We start from the raw sequence: 24,158 nt of genomic DNA on the forward strand, positions 1-24,158 counted from the left end.
ATGTGTGTGTGTGTGTGTGTGTGTGTGTGTGTGTGTGTGTGTGTGTGTGTGTGTGTGTGTGTAGCTCCTATCTCTTCTCTCCACAGTGCATCAGCGGGAGCTGTCAGATCAGCATCAGGCCTTGCCAGTCAGATTAAGGATGTTACAGCAGCAGCATCCTGGCCAACAGCCGAACGGCTGCGGATAGATTTCACATACACCTCCCCCTTATCTCTCCTCAGTCTCCGTCTCTGCCTCAGTCTCTGTCTCTCGGTCTTTGTGTCTCTGTGTCTTTTTATCTGTCTCTGTGTCTCTATCCCCTGGTCTCTGGGTCTCTGTCTCTGTGTCTCTGTGTCTCTATCCCCTGGCCTCTCGGTCTCTGTCTCTGTGTCTCTATCCCCTGGTCTCTGGGTCTCTGTCCCCTGTTCTCTGGGTCTCTGTCTCTGGGTCTCTGTCCCCTGGTTCCTGTGTCCCTATCCCCTGGTCTCTCGGTCTCTGTCTCTATGTCTCTATCCTCTGGTCTCTGGGTCTCTGTCCCCTGGTCTCTGTGTCTCTATCCCCTGGTCTCTGGGTCTTTGTCTCTGGGTCTCTGTCCCCTGGTCTCTGTGTCTCTATCCCCTGGTCTCTGGGTCTCTGTCTCTGGGTCTTTGTCTCTGGGTCTCTGTCCCCTGGTCTCTGTGTCTCTATCCCCTGGTCTCTGGGTCTTTGTCTCTGTGTCTCTGTCCCCTGGTCTCTGTGTCTCTGTCCCCTGGTCTCTGGGTCTTTGTCTCTGTGTCTCTGTCCCCTGGTCTCTGTGTCTCTGTCCCCTGGTCTCTCGGTCTCTGTCTCTGTGTCTTTATCCCCTGGTCTCTGGGTCTCTGTCCCCTGGTCCTCTGGGTCTCTTGGTCTTTGTCCACGCTCTCTGTCCCTGGGTCTCTGTCTCTGGGTCTCTTGGTGTCTGTCCCTGGTCTCTGTCTCTAAGTCTCTGTCTCTGGGTCTCTATCCTCTGGTCTTCCATGTCTCCACAGCACACTGCCGCTGTCGGCTCGGGTCCTCGGGTCGAATGAAGGTGAGCTGAGCTATAAGTGGAGAGATGACCGGACAGGTGGCCCAACGCCACGGTCTCACCACAGCCACCGATGAATCATGAAAAGTCCCTTTACGGCATAAAATAAATTCAGAACTCCGTGCCAGGTGGTGCAGGAGCTGAGGAACAGGGGATGAAGATGAAGATGAAGATGAACACGGCGAGGTGGAAAGGTCAAATTTCAAAAGCGTGTTTTGCTGGTTTATTACCACATGTTATTGCATTCGTTTGGAGTAATTGAGTCTCTGACACACTGGTGTCAGATTCCAAAATATGAAGCTGTTGGAGAAATGTGTCTAAAATGATGCACAAGACATTTAGCATATTTACATTTTATAGAATAAAAACTATCTAAGTTTGAAGTATCTTCAGAGTGAGTTTTATTCAGTTTGCCCTTCATAAGATGTTGGGTACTTTTTTTTGGATGGTATTGGTTGTCGATGATCTCTCGTCATATGTCTGTTAAACTGTCGTCGTGGTGCCTCAGAGAAAAGGTGGACCAGGTCATATTCCTACTCAATATGATTTTTCGATGATTCCACCTGAAGGACATTTTCATGAATGTGCTTTGTATTTCTGAGATTCCTTTAGAGCTCATTCTCATTATTTGTTTTTCAATCATCTATTATCTCTGGTTAACAGAAGAAGAATACGTGTTCAGATTCAAATTTCCATCTTCATTTGCTTTTTAAATGTTCTGTTGCAAATCAATCTCCAGAACTTTACAACTCGCATCAACGTTTCCTCATACAGTAACTAAAGAGGGATTGCTTATTGTTTTGTGCATTTTCCTACAAGAGCCAGCAACACTTATCGATTTCCTAACGGTGCATGCATACGGTCTTAATAATAAACCTCCATCTTCACAGGAAACAACGCGGTTTAGGCAACAAAACTACTGGGAAAAGATTGCCATTTGGAAGTCTCAAGTTCAGCATTTTGCCCTGCATTTGACACCGTATGCGGCTCTGGAAGTGGTCGAGACCTGTCAATCACTGTTAGCCCCGCCATAAAGTATTCCCTGCTTTATGGTCTATTTGACTCTAAATGGACCATCATTTATTAAATGAACATCACGCTGTATTGAAGAAGACTTGAAACTACTGATTGAGACCATAATCTCTGACTTTGAGAAACATATTTTGTAATCATAGCTCTGAATGCTGGATAAGAACAGCCTAATACACAAATATATACATCATAATAAATATGACCTGATACCATTAATCAAACTCACCCGAAGATAAAACATTTATTTCAGTCTCTATCGTATTTCCTTCATTGCTGATATATTTTATTGACATCTTATTAATTAAAGGTATTTCCTTCCTTAAAGGAACAGTCCATCATTTTGGGAAATGTGCTTATCCACTTCTTTTGTCAAGAGTTAGATGAGGAAATATATGCCTCGCTCTCTTCTCAGGTAACAAAATCCTCCTGCCATATATAGTAAATCTGCATAAAATGTAAAGTGTAAACATGACAAATTGCCTTATTACAATACAGGGGATACAGGGGACATACACACAAGTGTATGATGCTGTTACCAGTAAAAGACTCGCTGGTTTCCAGGAAGTGACAGATTTCAAGAGTTATTTTCCTTTAAAGATACATCAGTAATCTTACTTCAGCAGTCTGGATAATGTCTCCCAGCTCTGTACTGTCCTTTTGTTTATTTTCATGACACCCTGGAGTATATTTAATACATCACAAGAGCAGGCAGAGCCTATTTATACCACTCTGCTGAACCCTAACTGTCATGTGAGTTTGTTAGACTTCAGCGTGTAACATAAAGCTGATGTGATTCTTGGAGCTCCGTCGTGAGGAAACATGATATTCTCCCCGGCCTGAAAGTGGGAGTGGAGGGCTGAAAAACGGTGCCCAGTTCCAGCGCAGAGGGTTTTTACTGAGCGTGACACGACCCTGTGAAGGTCACTCATCCATGTAAATAATATGGCATCCATGAACAGCCACACGCTGAGGAACAAGCGCGGCGCAGGACTGATCTAAAGACACACAAGGATATCAGAGTATCGGGTACTAATATGAATAAATCCATAAACTTGCTGTGAAACAGGAGATGCAGATGGAACCCAAGAGAAAAGGTTTATGGTCAAAAACACCTTGAAATCTAAATGAGGTACGAACACACAAATGCACTTGAATTTCAGAAGAGCAAAACTGCTTTTTAAACTGGTAATGAGCTTCATGGCGTTTTACTTTACATCTTTAGTAACATAAAATAAAATGAGTATTCTTATAGTAAGATTAAGTCAAGTACTAAAAATGCTGTTCTGCTGTCTGTACTCATTTACTTCACATAAAAGAGTTGCTGCACACTTAAATGTTTGTTTTAAGCCATGAACTAAATAGCATGGCAGTATTTTGACCAAACACATACTGGTACGACGCCTGGTGAATCCGTGCTAGGGTTGCAAAATTCCGGGAATATTCAAAGTTGGAAACTTTCCACGGGAATTAACGGGAATTTACGGGAATAAACGGGAATTAACAGGAATTTACGGGAATTAACAGGAATAAACTGGAAATGTTGGGGTAATTTAACTGTGTTTACCTTGTCATAAGCAGACATGCATGCAAAGATTGATAATACAACTTTTGAAAATTACATTTTTGACCTTTTTGGCATTTTGTGAGTCGAACTTTATTCTTTCATCGAACAACGAAAAACATGAACGTTGAATAAAAAAAGCTTTATTCCGTATGATCACCACCCCCTGACACAAATTTCTTTCTTTAGTGTTTTTCCCTGAATCCTTTCAGGTCTAAATGCTTTCTTCCTGGACCTACATGAACTAGTTCAGTTCATAGTTCATAATTAGTTCACAGCTCCAAAAAAGGAGTTCAATTATTCTTTTAGCGGCTGGCTAGTTAGCTAGCAAACATTAGCTCGTTGATGCCACCATGCTAGCTTGCTTCGCTGGTTACAGCAAGTGAGCAGAACAGCTGGCTGGAGGCGAGCAGCAGCGCTTTCCTCATTGACAGGGAGGGAGGCATTTCTTGTCTCGTTTCAAATCTGATGAACTGTAAACGGTCAATCATATTTCGCGCAACATATTGCTATTCCAAGCTACTGCAGCTGTCATATTTCCACTCTACGTTGAGGTGTGGTATCAGCAGAATTATGAAGTGGGTGGGCCCAGACTTAGGGGTGAAGTTACATGTTAAGGCTACACGCGTTATCAAAATCAAACACCTTCAATTTGATTGTAAAATCACCAGACTTGTATGTCGCTAACATCGAACAAAAAGTTCTGAAATTTGCGTTTGGTAGATTATTTCTCTATTGCAACAATGCTTCTTGTAAATACTGTGTATCCCATAGGAAAGCCAGTTTATTTCCCTTGTAAATGGTGCCACATTTGTAAGGAACACGTATTTGTGGGCTGAGCAGCACAGCTGAGTATGTGGGTTGCGTCCATGAAAAATTAGCCAAATCTTCACTCCTAATAACGACCAGCTTATTCTGCTGTTGACTTGAAATGGCACGGTTGTCTGAGACTGTAAAAAATATAAATACATCACTGTTATAGTTTATTTAAAGAAGGACAGAAGGAATAAAGGTGCGTTCAGAAAAGGTGAACGTTACCACACTCCCCCGGTCTGAAGCAGGGTTTCCATTGAAAATGTGTAGTTCATGGCCCCAACCTGAAATGCAATATGATGCATTAGAGTCATTTTTATTTTCTGCAAAGCGTCCTCTTGAGCCCGACTGGATTTGGAGGACATTATGCAACTGCTTACTTACAAAGGTTTAATAAATTCAGTGAATAAATGTAGTTTCAATATTCCCTCTCATTTTAGCTCCTGTTCTGTGTCCTCCATGTAAGTATCGGTCTCTTTATCTGGTAAATGTTCCACTTTATTTATTTTGTAAGCCAATTTGTTGCAGTAGTGTACAGTGTGTTATTCAGATTTGATAAAAAAGAAAAAACAGCTGCCTGCTGCATTTATGAAAGCACTGAGACTAAACCGTACGGTCATTAAACCGAAACAACAAGCTAAAAGAGACCAAAACGCTCAGGAGAGCCACAGAGCAGGGGGTTTAATTTGTGACCCCTTAAACGCTACACAATAGATTTATTGTTCATATGTGATGAGCAGATCTTTTAACGAGTAAAATCAGTGAAATTCCACTTTGAGTTTACTGGCTAGGGAATGTTTTATGTCAACGACGGTCCTCATGGGTATATGAGTTCAGACCTGCGTGTGTGTGTGTGTGTGTGTGTGTGTGTGTGTGTGTGTGTGTGTCAATGCGTGCGTGTGTGCTGTGAAAGGTGTCCCAGCTGCTGCCCATGCTCTTCTTCTGGGCCTATAAATAATGCAGAACTCACATTTTCATGCCACTTCCTCCTCCCTCTTTCCCTCCCTCCCTCCCTCTCAACACCCCCTCCCCGGCACAACTGTGCTGTAGTAAAAATAGAAGCGCAGACTTTCGCTCCCGTGTTTACACCATCATGACCCTCCCCACTTCTCTCTCTCTCTCTTTCGCTCTCTCTCTCTCCTGACAGTGGCGTTATTACTCTCATTCATCTCAGCGTGTTCGCTCTATCCTCAGCGGGAGCCTGGAGAGCAGAAACAAGCAGAGAGGTTGCCAGGGCCAGACTGGGAGCAGGGAGAAGGTTCCTCGGGTAGCACATAGATGCTTCATCTCCATATCTTTATTATGTGCCTCGTAAAAATAGCCCTGCTTAGGCCTCCCTCCGCCGCTCGCCTCCTCTCGCCTCCTCTCGCCTCCCACTCCTCCTCTGCATGCACTCAGTCTCCGCTCTGGGGAAATGAGGAGGCTGCTCTGCTCAGACGTTAAATGTAGAAACTGGGATGCATAGACAGGAAAAAATAAGATGCCGGTTCCTTCTGTGCGGATGCAAAGCAGTAATAAAGCTTCCTGTCAGTACACAAACTCGGAGGCTATGTTAGATGTGGGGAAACCAATATGAAAGCTCTTTATTTGAATTGTTGTTTTGTTTTTAGTGGAATTCGTTGTCAGGTATTCTACTTCATGGTAAGGAACCGGTTACCTTTTCCCCTTTTTGTAGCTCGATTTGAGGAGAGACGGTGAAAATCAGACTGACTGGTCGCCCCAAGTCACATAAAACATCAATATGTGCTTTAATGTCGGTGATAAGAAGCTATTTGCTAAATCTGGCGTGTCTACAGTCTAATAATGTCAAATAAAAGCAATAAATCTATATATTTGTTGTACATTTTCTGGCAAACACCAAACGCAAAGAACGTCAACAATTAACTGTTCATTTGTCAAGAGTTAGCTGTCAAGAGTTAGCTGTCCATCATTAGCGACTACATTAGCATGTGTGGATTCAGAGTGCGCTGGAGAAGGTTCACGATTAGCATATCAATGTGTGATATGAGTAGACGAGGCATCATAAGTTGAAATTCTTTAACTCTTTGCCGAAATGTATACAACTGGATATTACGTCGCTGACTCAAACCAGACAATGCTGATTGAGTTGGCAACAGAATATCAAGAGAAAGCTGAGTTTTAAAGCTACACGCACTATCATGAAACAATATGCAAATCATTTTATTTCATACATATTTTATACCAACATATCGTCACGTGTGCTTGTTTTGCCGTCCCATCATTCCCTGTTTCATTTTTCTGCGCCATCCAGAAGGTTTCCTGTCTATATGCCTGCCTCCATGTGAATAAAGCATGACCGCCTCATTGTGTGACTATAATTCTACACAAGCTGTCATCTCAGGGCAAAAAAAAAAAAGTGACATTAGCATACTAAACTGCATGCAATTACAGTTTCCTGTTTTTCCCAGACTGCGGTTGTAAATTTAAACAAAACCAAAACCCAATTAAACGACTGGGGTTTTAATTTACTCACTTTAGTGACTTGTTTTCCTGTTACGTTATTTCTTAACATATTTCAAGCCCATCCATGATGTTCTTCCTGGATCTAAGTCAGAGGTGTTGTTGCCTAAACCCGAACGGCAGACGTCCCCTTGGTGTCGTTGACGAAAGATAATGATGTGGTGTTAAATGAAACGTAAAAAGAGCCTACAAAGCGTAATATGACACCTGCAAATGCCGTGCTATTTATTAGTCTTCCTATAAGGGTGTGGGGGGATTGGTGAAGGGTCAAATGGGAATACTTTTCCCATTAATTCTCATTTTAAATTTCTCTTTTGAGGATGATTTACTCAACCTCGTCGCCAGGAAAGATGTTTAACATTGTATGTTCCTGCAAACCCAGAGATACGTTTCATATTGGGCTCCTGTCACGCTTGCAGAAACGCACAATGATGCATGGTCAACAACGTGAAACGATTGCTCAGGGTTCAGGAAACAAAACTCAAGGTCATTGTTAGCGTTAAAACAATAGCGGAAAAACCTAACGCACCAACTTTTAAAGCGGAAGTGCCGTAAATAATGAACTAACTTTGTTACGTTAGAACCGTGAGGTCAACCTTTACTTTCGGTTCCTCGCGGGACACGAACAGCGGCCTTTTGTGTGAAAGTCCTGCGTTTGTTTGACCCCTCTTCTTGTACTCCTTATTATACAACGTGACTAACAGTAACGGCCACTCGTTGTACTGACACATTCCCAAAAAACGCCCACATTCAACGTATCCGTGGTTTGCAGAAACATACCATTCTAAATACAAATCAGACTGACTGAGCTGGTTTTACCTGACATCACTGACTTGCTTAAGGTTTGTAAATCATAAACGGTGACCTGCTTACACTATGAATGGCACACGGCATCTTTTACACAGCAGGCAACACCAGTCTAGTTAGTGAACCCCGGCAGCACAAAATCACTCGCTTGATAAAGGTCTCTTCTTGCCTCTCCTCGTGTCTCCTCCTCCACTCTATTAAAGGGCACGCTGGAAACAAGGAGAAGATAGATGGAGCCGACAAAACAGAGGTATTTGAACACGGTCCATGTGCCTCGAATGGGAGCGGTGTGTGAAGAGCTGCACTGACGCTCCTCCCACACAGAGTTCCCTCAACACACATCACACAGTTTCTCCCTTTGTGGCTGACAAAGAGAGAAACTGTGACTTCAGGTTTGTTGGTAGGAGTTGAGTAGATGTGTGTGTGTGTGTGTGTGCGGTGAGTGTTAACAGAAAAGCCTCTGACATGCAGACACTGTACCCATCAGTCAGAGAGAGAGGAGGGGGAGGTGATCTATGGTCCAAAAACCCAAATTTCACGGTATGGTACCCTTCAAGGAGACAACATTTTGAAGAGATGTACAGTATGTCATATGTGATTATGATTGGTGTGTTAGGTATCGCTGAGTAGGGGTTTTGTTGCTCATCATGAACTCAACCGCCCTTTACTCCTTTCGGGTCAATTTTTATGATATTCATCAACGTTTTGATTGCATTTGATCGACGTTACACGCAATAGTTCAGGTGATATCTTACGAAAGGTCACCCCTCGTTCTTCGTGCGTTGTTTCAATTTCCGCTCGTCACACGGAGTCGACCCTTTCAAAATAAACTTCCGTCCTCACAGAAAACAACTTAGTTAGGTTGAGACAACAAAACTACTTACAAAATGAATTTACATTTACAAATTACGACGCATTTTGTGCATTTTTGTCGATATAGCTACGAATGCTGGCCTGATTTAATCTTATTCTGCAGAGAACCTGCTTAGCTTTCATTAGTTTTGAGTCCATAAAGGGACCCTGGAACATTTTCAAGTCCTTTATAACATTTACAGACACAGTAGAGAAAATTATACTTTGCATACCTGTATAGTGATAGATTGTCCCTGTGATGTGAAATGCGTGCCTGTTTGCTGTAGAAAAAAATCGATACAGCATAGTATCGCAATATTTTGCATGCCGATATTGTATCGATACAGGGAAGCCAAGTAGTATCGATCTTTTATTGAATCAATTCTAAAGGTTTTGGTTTGAGAATAATAACATCAATTTATTCTTTGTTGACAAAGGTTTTCTTTGGGGACAATTTGCGGTTGAAAAAAGGTAATAAATCGCAATACTGTGTCGCAGTATCGTGATAATATCATATTGGGACTTGAGTATCGTGACAATATTGTATCGTGGGACCTCTGGTGACTTCCACCTTTAGTCTGCAGCCTGTACATGACTTAAACATGTTTAAGGGGTGTTGCTTATTCTTGAACCGGGTTCTCACAAATAAAAAACTGATATCTGATTCTGTTGATTCCTCACTGTCTGACATGCTAACAGGTGACTTCAGATGTCTTGTCATAAAGGGACTCTGAAGCTTTTTTGTACTTGCGCTTGGCAACTTGGCATCTTGGCAACTTGGCGCAAGCCTTTCGCAGAGGCGCCCGAGCTCCCAGCATGCACAAAGGCATTCCTGCCTCAAAGCTCTGTTCCGTTGCATTATTCTCCAAAACGCCGGAGGGCGTACAAACTATAAATGTACTGGGAAGAATCAAGAAGACAACTACCGGAACCGGCAAAACGCCATAAACCCACCTCCGCAATGCCGAGGGGGGATTGTAATTCAGTTAATTCTCATATTCATGGACCACCGTATTGCTTTTGTACAAGCCCTGTAAACAAAGAAGTGAAGTATTAAATGCCTTACAATAAAAAGAACGGACGATTGAAGCCTGTAAACCATTTGATTTGGCTGGCAAAATATTGACTCCAATTAGGATTTTTAAGGCGGATTGCAACAGATAAATGATTCAATTTTCTTTCAGCGCTCCAACAATAGTTTGCACTTCAAATAAACAGCCACCTGCACATGAACAATGTTATGGTACTGATGAAAGTACTCATGTCTGTATTAAAAGGTCTAAAGCACTGAGACATGCAAACGTGGACGTCCTTGCGGAGGCGGGTTAATGACAAATTGTTTCCACGTTCTCCTCACTGGCGTGAACAAAGACTTATTTCCTTTCACGCCAGTGAGGAACATACAGACAATTGGTCTGCAATTGCTTTCTTCTTTTTATTGCGAGGGGAGATTGAAGTCAAAACATGTATTTAGTTGGCTTATTCAACCACTATATAATGTACTATCAGGCTTTTCACACTGCTGGTAGATGATACTTTAAACTACAGTTGGCAACCATAATAATAAATATCTCACCAAATATTCACTCGTGCTCTAATCACATGACATGTAGTGCTCCTAATGGCTTCCACTGCAAAACAAGGAAATATGAATATGTTTTTATTAAAGTTTACCAAATGCTTTAGCTTTGCAGCTTAAAGGCTTCGTTGTCTCGGTTGTGTGTCTTGTGGGGTTGTGTTGCTGAAAAGCAAGAACTCTTTCACAAAACAAAAACGCTTGGGATCTTTCGGGTTGGCTTGGCGCATCAGGTCCGTTGAACTCGACACCTTTCAGTGCTTTTACCAAAGACTGGGACCACTTGAAGGATTCCACTGTTGTTCTGAAAGGACATTTGAGTTGCTTTCTTCTTCCTGCATCCCTCTTACTCGGAAGCCTGTGATGTTCAGGTGAAGGATGCTCGCACCGGAGCGGAATCAGAACGGCGGACGGAGGTTCAAACTAGGGGGTTAAGTTCACCTCCACTCAGCTCCAGAAGGGAAAACGTGAAGCAGCAAACAAACCCGGCGCGAAGAATCCACGTCCGTGGCGGCGCTTGAAAGGACGACAGAACAAAAGCAAATCAGGTGAAAGAAAACACAGTCGGTGACACGCTGATACGTGCCGCCGTGGGGGAATCAAAGCGCCGTTTTCGGACCCTTTGTGAATATGAAGCATATCGCAGACAGACTGTCACACCTTCTCCTTTGACCGTTTTCTGTGGCAGGTTTTTTAAATTACCTCCCCGGACACCCTGCAGTCTCCTAAGCTTTTCAAAGAGCTTTTAGTTTGGCATTTGATTCCCTGCTCTCCTTTTCTTTACACGCGTCTGTTTTTCTTTTTTCCTTCTTCTTCTTCGTCTTCTTCTTATTCTCTTTCATACAGAGCACTTTGGCAGCTGAAAGGGATCGTTGGAGTCCATCGTTATTCAATAGGAAGAGGAGGATGGAAGGAAGGGACCAAGAGGAGAGGAGAGAAGGGAGGACAGGGAACCGTAGGAAAGGAGGGGAGGAAAGGAAACAAGGAGAAAAGGGGAAAGGAAAAATGGGAGGAGAGGACTGAAGACGGGAGCAGAGGGGACAAGGATGTGAAAGTAGAGGAAAGGAGACAAGCAGACAATGGGAAAGGTGAGGATATAAAGGAGGTGAGGAGAGAAAGCAAGGGAAGGAAATGAAAGGGGAAAAATGAAAAGGAATGGATAGAAAAGAAGGAATAAAGGAGGAGGGCAGACGCGACAAAGAAGAAAGAGGGGGATGAGACAACATGAATGGAGAGGAGACAAGGAGACGGTGGGACAATGGGAAAGGTTTGGACGTAAGGAAGGAGAGGAACCAAGGTGATGAAATGAAAGGGTAGAGAAAGAGGAGAGAGGGGAGAAGAGTGGGAGAGGAAGAAAGAAGGGAACAATCACATGAAAGCAGAGCAGAGGAGAAACAAGAAATGGATAGGAGGAGAAGAAAAGAAAGGACAGGAGGAGGATGAGAGGCCAGTCGTTCTTTACCCGGGCGAGAGGGGAGGGGGGGGCACAGCGGGGGAGGGAGGAGGGGGGGGGGGTGAAGGGGGGAAGGTGGGCTCCTCATCCCTCTCTTCTCCAACTGAGCCTCCTTCCTCAAGGTCAGTCTCACACACACTCACGTGCACACACATGTACACGTTCACACACAGGCAGGCAGGTTGGCAGACATGGCACACACACACACACGCTCAGACACACACACACACACACACACACACACACACACACATTTAGTCGAGCTCAAGTAGAAAAGACGCCTTCTGCCTGCTTTTCTCTCTCCGACTCTCTGTACCAACCAGCCAAGTCTCAGTCAACCATCTGGAGATAAAAACACCATTCTTAACACACATGCACGGACACACACACACACACACACACACACACACACACACACAGTGTGTTTATGATAATAGACCAAATGCCTCTATTGATTCTTTCTCTTTCTGTGTCTGCATGTAGAAAATGTCGCTACACACTTGTTTTTTGTCCACAAAAAAAACCCCTTCTCCCGTAAGAAGTCCTCCACTCTCTATTATTGAGCGGTAGAACAATCTATTCATCACGATGATTTATTTTTCTTGTTCCTTTATTGCAAACATCTGAAGTTGAATGGTTAAAGCTGCTGAGCTTCACTGAAACCTCTTTTCCAGAGTTTCCGTGACACTGTCGTAAAGAAGATCCGCACGACGCCCACGTCGCCGTGTGGGATTTCAAACAGCAGCAGGTGAAAAGCCAACCCCATAATATTCAATCTTGTTTTGGATCGAGCTATATTTTTGCTTCTTTTCTTCCATCCGAGCTGTGTTTGTAACATGTTCAGCATGCGTGCTTACGATCCGGCTCCCGGACAACAGCTTTTTTGGGGAGTTTGACATCCAGGAAACATCCAGAAAACACAGCAATAATATTCAAATGCAGGCACAAGGTGGGGACTATTGCTTTTTGGATGAGTCTAGACATGTTTTTACCTTTGCCTTGCAACGGCAATTTCTTTTTGAAGGCCGATAACGTGTTTCCTGAGGGATGTTACAGACTAAACATCCTGTGCGCCGCTCTTTATGTTCTGTTGTCCCTGACCCCTGAACGTATCTTAAAGTATCTGCATTTAGCCCAAATTCAGCTCCAGCAACAATACAGGAGACCGGCAGCAGCAACAAAGTTGCAGAGCCCCGTGGAGACGGTTTCCGTGGTGCTCCTGCAGCGGCGAGACGGCCGTTAGTGAGGCAAGCGTTCCCGAGCAGCTCTCGGGGGCTCTCCAAGTCTCCGGAGAGACGAACGCTTTTTCAAGAGATATTCCCTTATTTGGTGTTATTGCTTTTTTCCTGTTGGTGGCGTCGCTGAGCGCCGTCTGACACGTCGCTCCTAAATGTCGACGTTCGGTTGGCCTGAGGTCCGAAAGGGCTTAAATCACGTCATTGTTTCTCCTCTATTATTCAGGTTTTCCCTTTTACTTCTTGCCTTTCTGTACATTTATTTATGTATTCCTACAGCGTATATGAATTATTATATATAGATTGCAATACCGGAGCAGTGGCATGAACATGTGGCGCTCTTGGGTTTTTTTTTTGTTGTTGTTGAATGTGAACTAAAGGACGACAGCCCTGCAAAACCAGACGAGAACTCAAAATGAGTCGTGTTGAAACCCTAATGGGACGTGCTTCCTCCCCCGTCTCGTAAAATATTCCTCCTCTCCTCTTTGGGTCAAAATTGTCTCTCTCCACCCCCTCCCTCTCTCCCTCCCTCCATCCCTCTCTCCCTCCCTCCACACCTTCAGCCCAGACATCCTCCTTTACATTTTTTTTTTCCCTTCTTGTTTTTTGTGTGTGTGTAACTGGCTGCAAATTCACGGCTGTTCATTACCCAGGCAGGGTCAATTCCCCAAACAATGTGTTCGGTGTCACAATAAAAAGGGTGTTCTTTACGGCGCGTCGCAGTAAAATGCTATTAAACAGATAAAACACCGGCAACGAGCATCAGGAGGATTATAAAAGGAATTGCCTTGATAAACTCCGCGTATCTGCGCGATGACACGCCAGCAGCTCTCTCTCCTCTCTGTCGCTGGGGAGGAGGAGGGGAGGCAGACTTGAGGAGCACATGGCGGGCCGAGGAAGAGGATGGAGGGGGGAGGAGGGAGGGGGATGGAGGGGGGGAGGATGCTCCACAGCACTGCGGCGCCGCCATCTGGGGAGATTGGAGAAAGAAGAAGAAAAACAGGCTCCCTCTGTGTCCCGTTCTGAGGCTTCAAAAGGAAAAGAAGTCAAATGAAATGAATTCAAATGGAAACTTTTTGTTTCTGCTTTTGAAGACTTCTGCATTTTCAGGAATCAGTTGGAGTTATCAGTTGGAGTGTATATATATATATATATATATATATATATATATATATATATATATATATATATATATATATATATATAGTTTAACTGCTTTCTTTTTTCCACATCACAGCAGTGTGTCACATCTGAATGAGTGTATTTCTACCTGAAGACAAGGCAACGCTGTGACCCGCATCGGGTGTGTATTCATCATTCTGTGCTGGAGAGTCTTGTACTAATGGTTTCATCCTGCTGCTGAAAATCCTGCCTCAGGAAGAATTGGGTATAGCAGTAAAAAAAGAAAGAAAGAAAGAAAGAGGTTCGAGACCCAGGTTGGTCGGAGGTGCTAATTTGATGCATGATGCTCGTGTTTGTTGTGTTGTGTACCTGCAGCTCCCCGCCGCTGCGTGCCTTCAAACGGTCTCCTGCTTCCCTCTGGTGGTCGCCGAAAAATATTCACCATAGCAGACATTTTGACTTGCATGAAGAGCACATGAGTCACTGAGGAGAGAGGACAGCAACAATGGATCTCTCTTTTCTCTCTCTTATTATTCTCGCCTGTGCTTTTGACACGTCTAAAAAATATCTTCTAGTCGTTAAGTTGTCTATTTGCAGTAGTGTGCATGCAACGTGGAGGCGTGTGCGTGAACTGGGTCGAGTACAGCATCAGGGTCGAGGTTTGTTTCACTCGGTTCGCCTCGCGATGACGCGCAGCAGCCAGATGGTGGCATGGTGGAGCAGCCGAGAGTCCTATTTTTAACCCGCCATGCTGTGGACTCTCGCTGCTTGAGTACTAAGTTGCCCGTATTATTATTATAAATGATCAGTCCACCCAATCACTAAATATGTATCCCCCCCCCCCCCCCCCCCCCCCCACGCCTGTGTTGTGTCTCATGCAGATAGCATTCACTTTTTTCGTTTTTGTGCCTTGCTCTTACTTTGGCTTTGAGAATTTATTAATACATTTGAAATCATCAGTAAACATGAGATACGTAAACCTTTACGTATCTCATGTTGCATATCCCTCCCAAAGTCCTAAAGCTTAGACATGAACAAACAAAAAACAAATTTAAAAAAACATTATTTCAGGATAAGTGGCTGATAGGCAAGACTTGACCAATCAGATTTGACGATGTAATATATATGATATGATGATTTAATGTATATGTTACGATGATGTAATGTATTTGTAATACATACATGCATACCTACATACATACATAATTGAATGAATAAGATGTCCTTATTTCAAAGTGTTGGAATACATGTTAAATATTTAACTACAAAGTAGTAATTGTGATGCCTTTTTTGCATTGGGGATGTTTGCTGAAATGTATTTAATGACTGCATGCAGTTATAATGGAGTTAACCCATTCTGAAAAGTCTGCCTCCGCCCAGTGGACATTAAGAATATTGTATTTGTGCTGCTGATAAACATGGGAAAAAAATACACAAATAAATGAAATAGCGACATGTCTTATGGAACAAAGCCGTGGTGATGATCACCGACTTCACTGAGTATTGTGCAGAGGTGAAAGAAGTACTCTGATCTTTAACTTGTTACTTGAGTAAAAGTAGCAATATGATAGTGTGTAACTACTCCTTCAATAAAACAAAAGTAACAAAATACTTCAAGATGAATCTATAATAGTATATCATAATTAATTACTTAGTTTCTAAGTCGCAAAGTAAGTGGTATTAAAGGTGAAATGTACAATATTTGTCTCCTACATGAGTAGAAGTAGAAAGTAGTAAAAAAAAAAATAGGAAAAAAAATAGGCAAAGACAGTACTTGAGAAAATGTATTTAGTTATAAACCATCACTGAAATCGTCTCCACTTATAGTTAGCTTACTCTAACTGAAACTATATTCACAATCATCTAAAATATTAAATATAACCATTATGGCGGTAAATAACAAGCCTTTATGTCCATGGTGTTCAGCTAACATGGTACTGTTGTTCTCGTTACATAATCATTAAGCCGCTTACTGTAAAAAGGTCCTTTTGTAGAACGCTTCACGGAGCGGGAGGGTGTCGTTAAGTTCCGCTCCTCTTCGGTACTTTCCGCCTTTCTCCGTCGCCTCGTCGGGCACTTCCGGCATGCATCGGAGTCCGCTTTCTCGTCCTTCTCCAATCTCCGTGTTGTTGTTCCCGGTGACGCGGCGGAGGTGTAGCCTGACGCGGGCTCTTACGTGTCGGCCAGAATAAAAGTGGAGCTCCGGAGGCCCGGGAGTGACGAAGGGAGTCCGTATCGGTAAGGACGGAGTGGTGTCCGGGGCTCAAAGAGAGACGGCACGCGGCCGCGGGAAAGCGTCGGTCTGGTCGGGTTCGGCCCGAAGGAAACAAAGAGATCATGGCGCCGCGGTGTGTTTGTAGCAGGATGGAGGGAGGGGAGGCTGCGGCGGTTTGGGAGAAACGGAGCAAACTGAGCGGCTTTTAGTCGCGAACCAGCCAGCAGGGACCGTCAGTGTTAAGGCGCCAGAAGCTGTGATGGGACTTTATCGGAGAAGGGGTAGGGGGGGGGGGTCTTTTTTTAAATACGCGCTCCTGCCAAATTAGGCTTTGACAGACAGACTTATGCGCACATGTTTTGCGCCGTTTCCCAGTTAAACGGCGCATAGAACCACACCAGCTGAGGTGTGTTTATGTATTTCTGCCACTTGCTCGATTAAATTCGATGTTTGCGGCTTCGCTTTCACAGCCGCTCACCGGGTCGATTCCCGCCTCGTTCGGGTTTCCCATTCACTCACTCCCAGTAGAAACCGGGCCGGTTTTCGCAGGCCGTAGCATTAGCCGCACATTGGGAGAGAAAAAAACCCCACAAAGAAACCATGAACTCAAAAGGGCCTGGAAAAGTTTTTTTTTTAATATTCCCTAAATTGTATTTTTTTTTTTTTTGGTCGTCTCCCGGGATGTGACCGGTGCGCGCGCGCCTCGCAGAGCGGGGGCGTGCCGCGGCCATGTGGCTCCGCTGTCACACACGAGTGATGTTTTGAAAAGCAGAGGGAGAAATGCGTGAAGCCAATCATGCAGCGAGAGAGAAGCGACGCGCCGCGTGAGATCACCGGGCACCGCGTCGCTGCGCCGCCCGAAGTCCGATCTGTAACCCCAGAAGCTCCTGCTGGTGTTCGTAGTGAGGCAGAGCGACCAGGAGGTAGTTTCTCCTAGACTCTGTTGAAGCCCAGACGTTACAATCAGTGGAGAGTACACTTACTCGAGTACTGTGCAATTTTAAGGTACTTTTGATTGAGTATTTCCATGTTCTGCTACTTTTTTTACATGGTTTATTTATTTGTCATTTTACAACACAGGGGTTGTCCACTGGCATGTAAGCTGTGGCTCCTTTACACTACACACAACAGATACAAATATGGAATAATATGAAGTAAAATCAAATATTCAGTTACTTGTATCCAAAACGTTATACACACATAATGGGATGTTGATCTACACTGAGGAATGAGGGGGTTCGATCTGCAAACTGTCGCACAAGAAATGGTATTATCTTTCTACACAACAACATAACTGGGGCAAATACTGTATTGTACTTTTCATTCTACTGTGTTTATTTTATTATTTGGGTTACTTTTAAGATTAATGTAATCAACTAATCAATTGTGATGTCATGTTGAAGATCAATTAGAGGCCGTTCAGCATAATGTGTCGTTGCGTGAGCAGCATTTGAATGCAGGACATCTACTTTTTAAGAGCGTTTCTACACTGTGGAATTGCTACTTTTGTTAAATTATAAGCTCTGAATACTTCTTCCAACACTGATTATTAAAATAAAACAGTCAATCAGTTTCCTCTCCTTTAAAATTAGTTATTTGAGTTAAATAATATATACATTTTATAATATTTATTATGACATTTATTTTATACAGCCTCTCCTCACATCTTCATCCTCTGCCCAGCTGATGAAGATGGAGTCCGTAGAGGTTCAGCAGGCGGTGGAGACGGCTGTGACGGAGGCCGAGACCCAACACATCACACAGGCACAGATCGCTACTTTGGCACAGGTAACAGGAGACGTGGACACCGTCTGGGGATTGAACACGCGGCCTTTGGTCGCTAGGACAGGGAAGGGCAGCTGGTTTGGTGCTAAACAATTTGACTACATTTTTTTTTGGTAAAATGCAAAATAAAACCCAGTTTTGTTGCAAAAAGCGCACATGGCAGACAGCACAGATTACCTGGCCTCTGAACTTTCAGATGACCATGTCGGCGGGGCACGCCTCGGGTCCCACGGTAACGCTCGTCCAGCTTCCCAACGGACAGACGGTTCAGGTCCACGGCGTGATCCAGGCCGCACAGCCGTCTGTCATCCAGTCCCCGCAGGTCCAGACTGTGCAGGTAAAACACACATACACATGCTCCATGTTTTAGCCACGGTGTAAAGAACATGACGTCAGAGGGTTTGTTGGTTTGTTGCAGATCTCCACCATAACAGAGAGTGAGGATTCACAGGAGTCCGTAGACAGTGTCACTGACTCCCAGAAGCGCAGAGAGATTCTGTCACGTCGCCCCTCATACAGGTAATTAAAACAAAAAAACAATTAAAATACCTCAAAACTAAATAAAACGCTTCCTCTTTAAAGCTCATTGGAGCACACAACTCGGTACTTTTTTGTTGTCTTTGTAATTTTTTTTGAAGGCATTCAGCTGCATCTATGAATATTTTCATAGAGTAAATAAAACACAATATAATACAATACTGAGTGAAAATTGCATCTTTCTGTGCAGCACCAGTTCTTTTCATTTTCTCTCCCATTTAGCTCTTCTATTGTTTTGAGCTGTGTTTATTGTGGTAAAAGCCTTTGTGTGTCATATGTAGACTGTGATGATACAATGCATGCAGTCGGTGTCGTGAGTGAGTAACTCATTGTTGCTTGCCCCGCCCGACAGGAAAATCCTGAACGACCTTTCGTCCGACGCGCCGGCCGTCCCTCGTATCGAAGAGGAGAGGGCCGAGGAGGATGCGTCCGCTGTCGCCGCCACGCATTCCATCACCACCGTCACCGTGCCGACGCCCATCTACCAGACCAGCAGCGGCCAATACAGTAGGTCACTCCATGGTCTAACATTACGGCCCGTGGCACGATTATAGGAAGCGTTAGGATTGATTGATTCTATCCCTTCTTTATTTATTACAAAACATATTTGTAATTAGTCATAATTTACATTATTATTAATTATTACAAAATGATGAATACAAAACAGGATTGTAAATTATTTATACATCAACAGAAAAAGTCACAATATGAACTCAATATTCTCCCGTGAAACGAGTGTAAGTAAAAACAGATCATATTCCTGACATTAAAACACAGAGTGAAGTTTGAAACGAGCGCGCTGTGCCTTTTCAAGAAGTTTGCCCAACTACTTCATGCGGTTTTTCTCTCTCTCGACGTTTCATTCCTTCTCTTGGATTTGTTCCCTCTCTCCACAGTTGCCATCACACAGGGCGGAGCCATTCAGCTGGCCAACAACGGCACAGACGGCGTCCAGGGCATCCAGACCCTCACCATGACCAACGCAGCAGCGAGCGCCCAGCCCGGAGCCACCATCCTCCAGTACGCGCAGACCAGTGATGGCCAGCAGATACTGGTTCCCAGCAACCAGGTAGTGGTCCAAGGTGAGCGCGCTGCATTAAAGCTCTGGGGTAAAGCTCTGGATCTCTGGGGTTTTCGGCGCCACGATCCGTTACTATTCAATGTACGTGTTTAGTTTATGACGTTTCCGCTTAGGAGATTTGTAATTTTTCTGCTGCTCAACAAGCAAACGATTCTCTAAAATGTGACACCTCTCAGCCGCCTCCGGTGACGTCCAAGCCTACCAAATCCGAGCTGCCCCCACCAGCACAATCGCCCCGGGGGTGGTCATGGCCTCATCCCCTGCCCTGCCCACCCAGGGCGCCACCGTGGAGGTCACCCGGAAACGGGAAGTCCGCCTCATGAAGAACAGGTATGAGAGTCCCCAATAAGCAAAACGGGTCCGGGGTCGGTGATAGATCTAATGGAAACCAGACAGCTGGATGACGGTACAAAAAAAATGATGGCCCCCGAATAAGAAAGACAACGTGTTTTCTCATCTTCCTACAGAGAGGCAGCGCGGGAGTGCCGCAGGAAGAAGAAGGAGTACGTTAAGTGTCTGGAGAACCGAGTGGCCGTCCTGGAGAACCAGAACAAGACCTTGATCGAAGAACTGAAAGCCCTCAAAGACCTTTACTGCCATAAATCCGAGTAGTTCACGATACCGAAACGCCAATCCCGGCCGAGTGGCGTTTCACTCCTCTTCAAAGACTGCCCGGCCTTCCACTTTGCACACGGCTGGCTGATCCGGTCCTACTTCTACTACCTTCTCCTCAGTCGGCTGTCAATCATGAATCCATTTAATAGTTACACACACTCTTTCCAATATTGGTACACCTGAGAGGAACACTGTGCTCTTCACGGCCATCGTAAAGATGCAACACGGGATAACGGGGGCAAGGAAACGCTATCCCTAAAACAAAACATTTGATTTCCCACATTGTACTTCGTCTCTTTCGGTCATCCTCGCCAGATCACGTCAAACTAAAAGGTGCATTTGCTTGCTCTTATTTAATGGCCTCCTCGGACTGTATGGAAGCAATAATGTCCAACAAATTGAGCTCAAAGCATCACCGGTGTTGCAGTCCAGCGGGGAAGCAGCACAACGTTTTATCTGATCGATTGGAAGTGAAAACTAATTTGTATGTTAAAGTTATTACGCAACCTGGTTGCTTTGACTGACAGCACTTAAAAAAAGTTCTGCACACAGGCAAAGCACAATTTTAATGAGGATCATATATAATGATATATGATGACAGACACAGCAGTATGTTGTCTTGTAAAAACGTTGTTGTTGGGTCATCTCATCGTACCACAGTAAGTCAGTTTATCGTCCCCTCCACCTCCCAAAAAAAGACCAACATCAAAGTTATCATTTTAACGTGACATTAAGTGTTTTTTTTTACATTATTGTCTGTTTTGCAACGTCTGGTAACTAAATGGTGGTTAAACGTGGATCGCGACATACATTTTTTAGTGTTTTTTATGTGTGGCAGATCCTTTACAGAAGGTATCAGCTACGAATACATGAGTCTAACACTATTGATCCGTGTTATGTTTTGTAGGGCCGTGTGTTTTTTTTTTTTAGAAGATCTGTGTATGTGTTTGTCTGTTTATTTTGTTATACAACTGTACATAGACTCTACGGCATGTGTAGACATTGTGTATTTCCGTTTATTCGGTATGGAAAACGTTCTTACGGCTTGTATATGGAACCGACTTTTGCATATTTGTAACATGCATCAATGTATAGAAGACGATCTATGCGCATAATCATGTTCCACCAGGCCTACCACCGTCATGGCAGCTAAGTGTGTGAGAAAAGGCCTTTGCTGGTTATAGTTTGGAGCGCTGGGCTCCGTTTAGATCGACTGCATCCATTTGTACAGAGCAGTCAGGGCCCGCGACATAGCAGTTTTTTTTTTGTTTTTTTTTAAACTACACACAACATTTGGTGGTTTCAGACTCATCCACACATACAGCATATGTTTTGAACTGGAAATGTACTTTTATCTCAGCAGGAATGTCTCAGATAAGAACTTTTTTTTTTTTTTTTATATTTCTTCCAGTTCATCAAATGAAAGCACAACTTTTCTTTCCACTGTTTATTTAAAAAAAAAGAAAGGTACTCAGCATTTACTTTACTGCAAAGTTACACTCGGTTTTAATTTATGATACAAGATACATTAACCCAATTATTAGCAGATAGAGACTGGAGGCTAGCCCAAATCCAATCTCAACCAAAAAATATTTGGATGTTTTTGGGTATAGCAATGTGCTCCTTTATTCCTTTTACATAACAAAGATCATCAGTTGGCGGTAGCTCTCTGTCCGTTTTATTTTTCTAGTTCACAACGTGTAGATATTGTACAGTAATTGTATTGGTTGTGTATAGAGGACTTAAGGGGTTGAATCTGCTGAAGAAACCTTCAGGGGGATTTGAATGAATCGTCTCGTATCAATCCACAAGACACATTGGCTTATTTTGAAGGAGAGGATGAATTCAATCACTATTATGAACTACAATAGAGAGAGAGAGATATCTATGGATATATATCTATAGATATATATTTATATATCTATAGATATAGATATAGATAGAGGCTGCAGAGCACTCAAACCTTTTCAATACCGGTGCCATTATGATACTGAGATGCTGAGATAAAAACCTTTGTATGTGTTTTCTGGCACTAATAATAATTTCCACCTCTTGTGACATCTAGTGCTGGTGCTGAAAAACAACATCGTAATAATCTTTTTCTTTGTTGTTTGATTACACTTTCTTTTCCAACAAAACCAAAAGTGTTTTCATGTCTGTGACAGAACGGTTTCTACCCACAGGCCTCACTTGTGCATGAAACAAATTGATGTATGTAAAAGTATATATATATAAATATACAGAGACTTTCTAGAACAGTGATAATGTTTTTTCTAACTTTTAATGTCATCAGTTTCTATATTGCCACTTTTACAGGTTATCAATTGAAAAAAACGCCATGTATTGTATAGTAACTTGTAGGCGAGGTCACCAGGTGATGCGTCGTGTAGCGTTCGTTTCAACGTTGTCGCAGTATAAAACTATACCAGCCCGTTAATGGAAAGTGCTGTTACTCTGACATTACGTCCCTCTTTTGTAAACTCTTGCTATGTTGCAATAAACTTCTCTTGAAGATAGTTATGCATTGTGAATTAATTAAGCCATCGATCAAAAAGCTGTTCGCGACAAACACCAATGAACCATGTCAGGGTTGTTCACATTAAAAGACATTCAGTTAAATCAAATGAAGTAACACTCATCCTATAGATGGATTTGAAGACAAAAAAAATTGCATTCATATATTTCATATGCATTCATTTTATTTTTATTCGTTTTAAATGTAGTCAGTCCTGGTGGAGCTGATTTGAACTAGATTCATTTGGTTGGGTAATTCAATCTTTAACAATGCATCATATTCCTTTATATAAGTAACAGGTTTCGCATGTAAAATCTTCTCTACAAGTGACTAGTATACCAGTCACATGAATGCATACTGGTAAAGGGATGCTCATCGGCAGATCGATGCAATAGATTAGAGCACGGGCTTCAGTTTCCACTGTTAAAAAAAGGGTGCGGGTCGGTGACGATACAAAAATAGTAGCGGTGAAAACACAGTTCATCGGTTTAAATCGTCTTTAACAGACAACTCCCTCGACCAATGGGCAGCTCCAAAGGGCCATTGTTTTGATTTCTCAGCCAATGGGACTGAATGGAATTTCTAAGTAGGCGGGGCGACAACATCCCGGTGCCAAGTGGTGCCGTATGTGAGCTCCGGCAACAGATGGCGGCGAGTACACCCAGCACAAATCTGACGGGGTAGAGGCGCTAATGGGGAGAGTCCGGACCAGCAACTAGACTCGTATACCTAATGAAGAACTGGAGCACGGTTTAGTTAATCTGACCTCATTGAGAATTTCTTGCCTGCACTCTTGGATTTCTTTTTTTTACCTACATTTCCCACAGGAGGCCGCATAAACCTCGAGCTAGATTTAGCTACACGCCGACACCGAGTTCAGTCACGTCTGCGGGATTGTTTGGAAAGTCTCGTTAAATATTTTTTGCCAGAATTTGGCGGTTTTGAATCATACACTTGTTTTACTTTTGAGAGTTAATTGTGTTCTCTCGACAACCGTAATTAACGTGGAGTATAAACAAAGTTTAGGAGACAAGCTAACTAGTTAGCCCGGTCCAATGCTAGTTAGCTTCCTAGCGGCGAAACTCTAGCATGACTGAAGAATGAATGAATTGTCGACCCTCTCCGTCTAACCAACAGCTGTCGGTTGTTATTACAAGAGCACGTCGAATAATACATGAGACGACGCGTGTTTTTCTACGACAGGGTGAGCCTGTGTGGCTAACTCCCCTTTGACTGTTAACCTCCACAACGTAACGTCATCCTCAAATGGACAGGAATGCGATGCCGGGGAGTCGGCGGGCAGCGGCACAGAGAGTATCGTGCTAATATTGTCAGAAAAGTCCGGTGATGCTCATGAAGCCGGGGAGAGCTCATTTTAGCTAGCTACAACCCTTTGTGTTACTCGGACTTGACCACAACAGCGTGAAGCTCCCTGCCCCGCGCCGGGATGGGGA

General features: G+C 43.5%; 3 protein-coding genes and 1 long non-coding RNA gene across 4 annotated transcripts in view; 2 read left to right on the plus strand and 2 right to left on the minus strand.

The window, feature by feature from the left end:
• Positions 1-480: 480 nt before the first annotated feature.
• Positions 481-4,063, minus strand: LOC137783208 (octapeptide-repeat protein T2-like). The gene is made up of 2 exons (XM_068573005.1): positions 3,995-4,063; positions 481-957 (listed from the first exon to the last, which is right to left on the minus strand). The coding sequence occupies exons 1-2, from the start codon at positions 4,061-4,063 to the stop codon at positions 481-483; spliced, it is 546 nt and encodes a 181-aa protein (XP_068429106.1).
• A 9,339-nt stretch (positions 4,064-13,402) lies between these two features.
• Positions 13,403-16,401, minus strand: LOC137782484 (uncharacterized). The gene is made up of 4 exons (XR_011077283.1): positions 15,930-16,401; positions 14,326-14,439; positions 14,105-14,202; positions 13,403-13,804 (listed from the first exon to the last, which is right to left on the minus strand). It is a non-coding gene; the product is annotated as an uncharacterized lncRNA (long non-coding RNA).
• creb1b (cAMP responsive element binding protein 1b) lies at positions 16,037-22,670 on the plus strand. The gene is made up of 8 exons (XM_068571777.1): positions 16,037-16,194; positions 17,825-17,959; positions 18,153-18,293; positions 18,375-18,475; positions 18,846-19,000; positions 19,390-19,575; positions 19,751-19,904; positions 20,042-22,670. The coding sequence occupies exons 2-8, from the start codon at positions 17,858-17,860 to the stop codon at positions 20,184-20,186; spliced, it is 984 nt and encodes a 327-aa protein (XP_068427878.1). The 5' UTR covers positions 16,037-16,194; positions 17,825-17,857; the 3' UTR covers positions 20,187-22,670.
• Positions 22,671-23,333: 663 nt separating this feature from the next.
• The window catches only part of ccnyl1 (cyclin Y-like 1), a 10,322-nt gene continuing 9,497 nt past the window's right edge, over positions 23,334-24,158 (plus strand). The window contains exon 1 of the mRNA XM_068571776.1: positions 23,334-24,158. This exon is cut by the window's right edge and continues 156 nt beyond it. Within this exon, the coding sequence (XP_068427877.1) occupies positions 24,152-24,158 (7 nt within the window). The 5' untranslated portion in view covers positions 23,334-24,151.

This window comes from Clinocottus analis, unplaced genomic scaffold, assembly GCF_023055335.1.
Source record: "Clinocottus analis isolate CAN_PGR_092001 unplaced genomic scaffold, fCliAna1.0.p SCAF_12, whole genome shotgun sequence".
Taxonomy (NCBI): Eukaryota; Metazoa; Chordata; class Actinopteri; order Perciformes; family Cottidae; genus Clinocottus; species Clinocottus analis.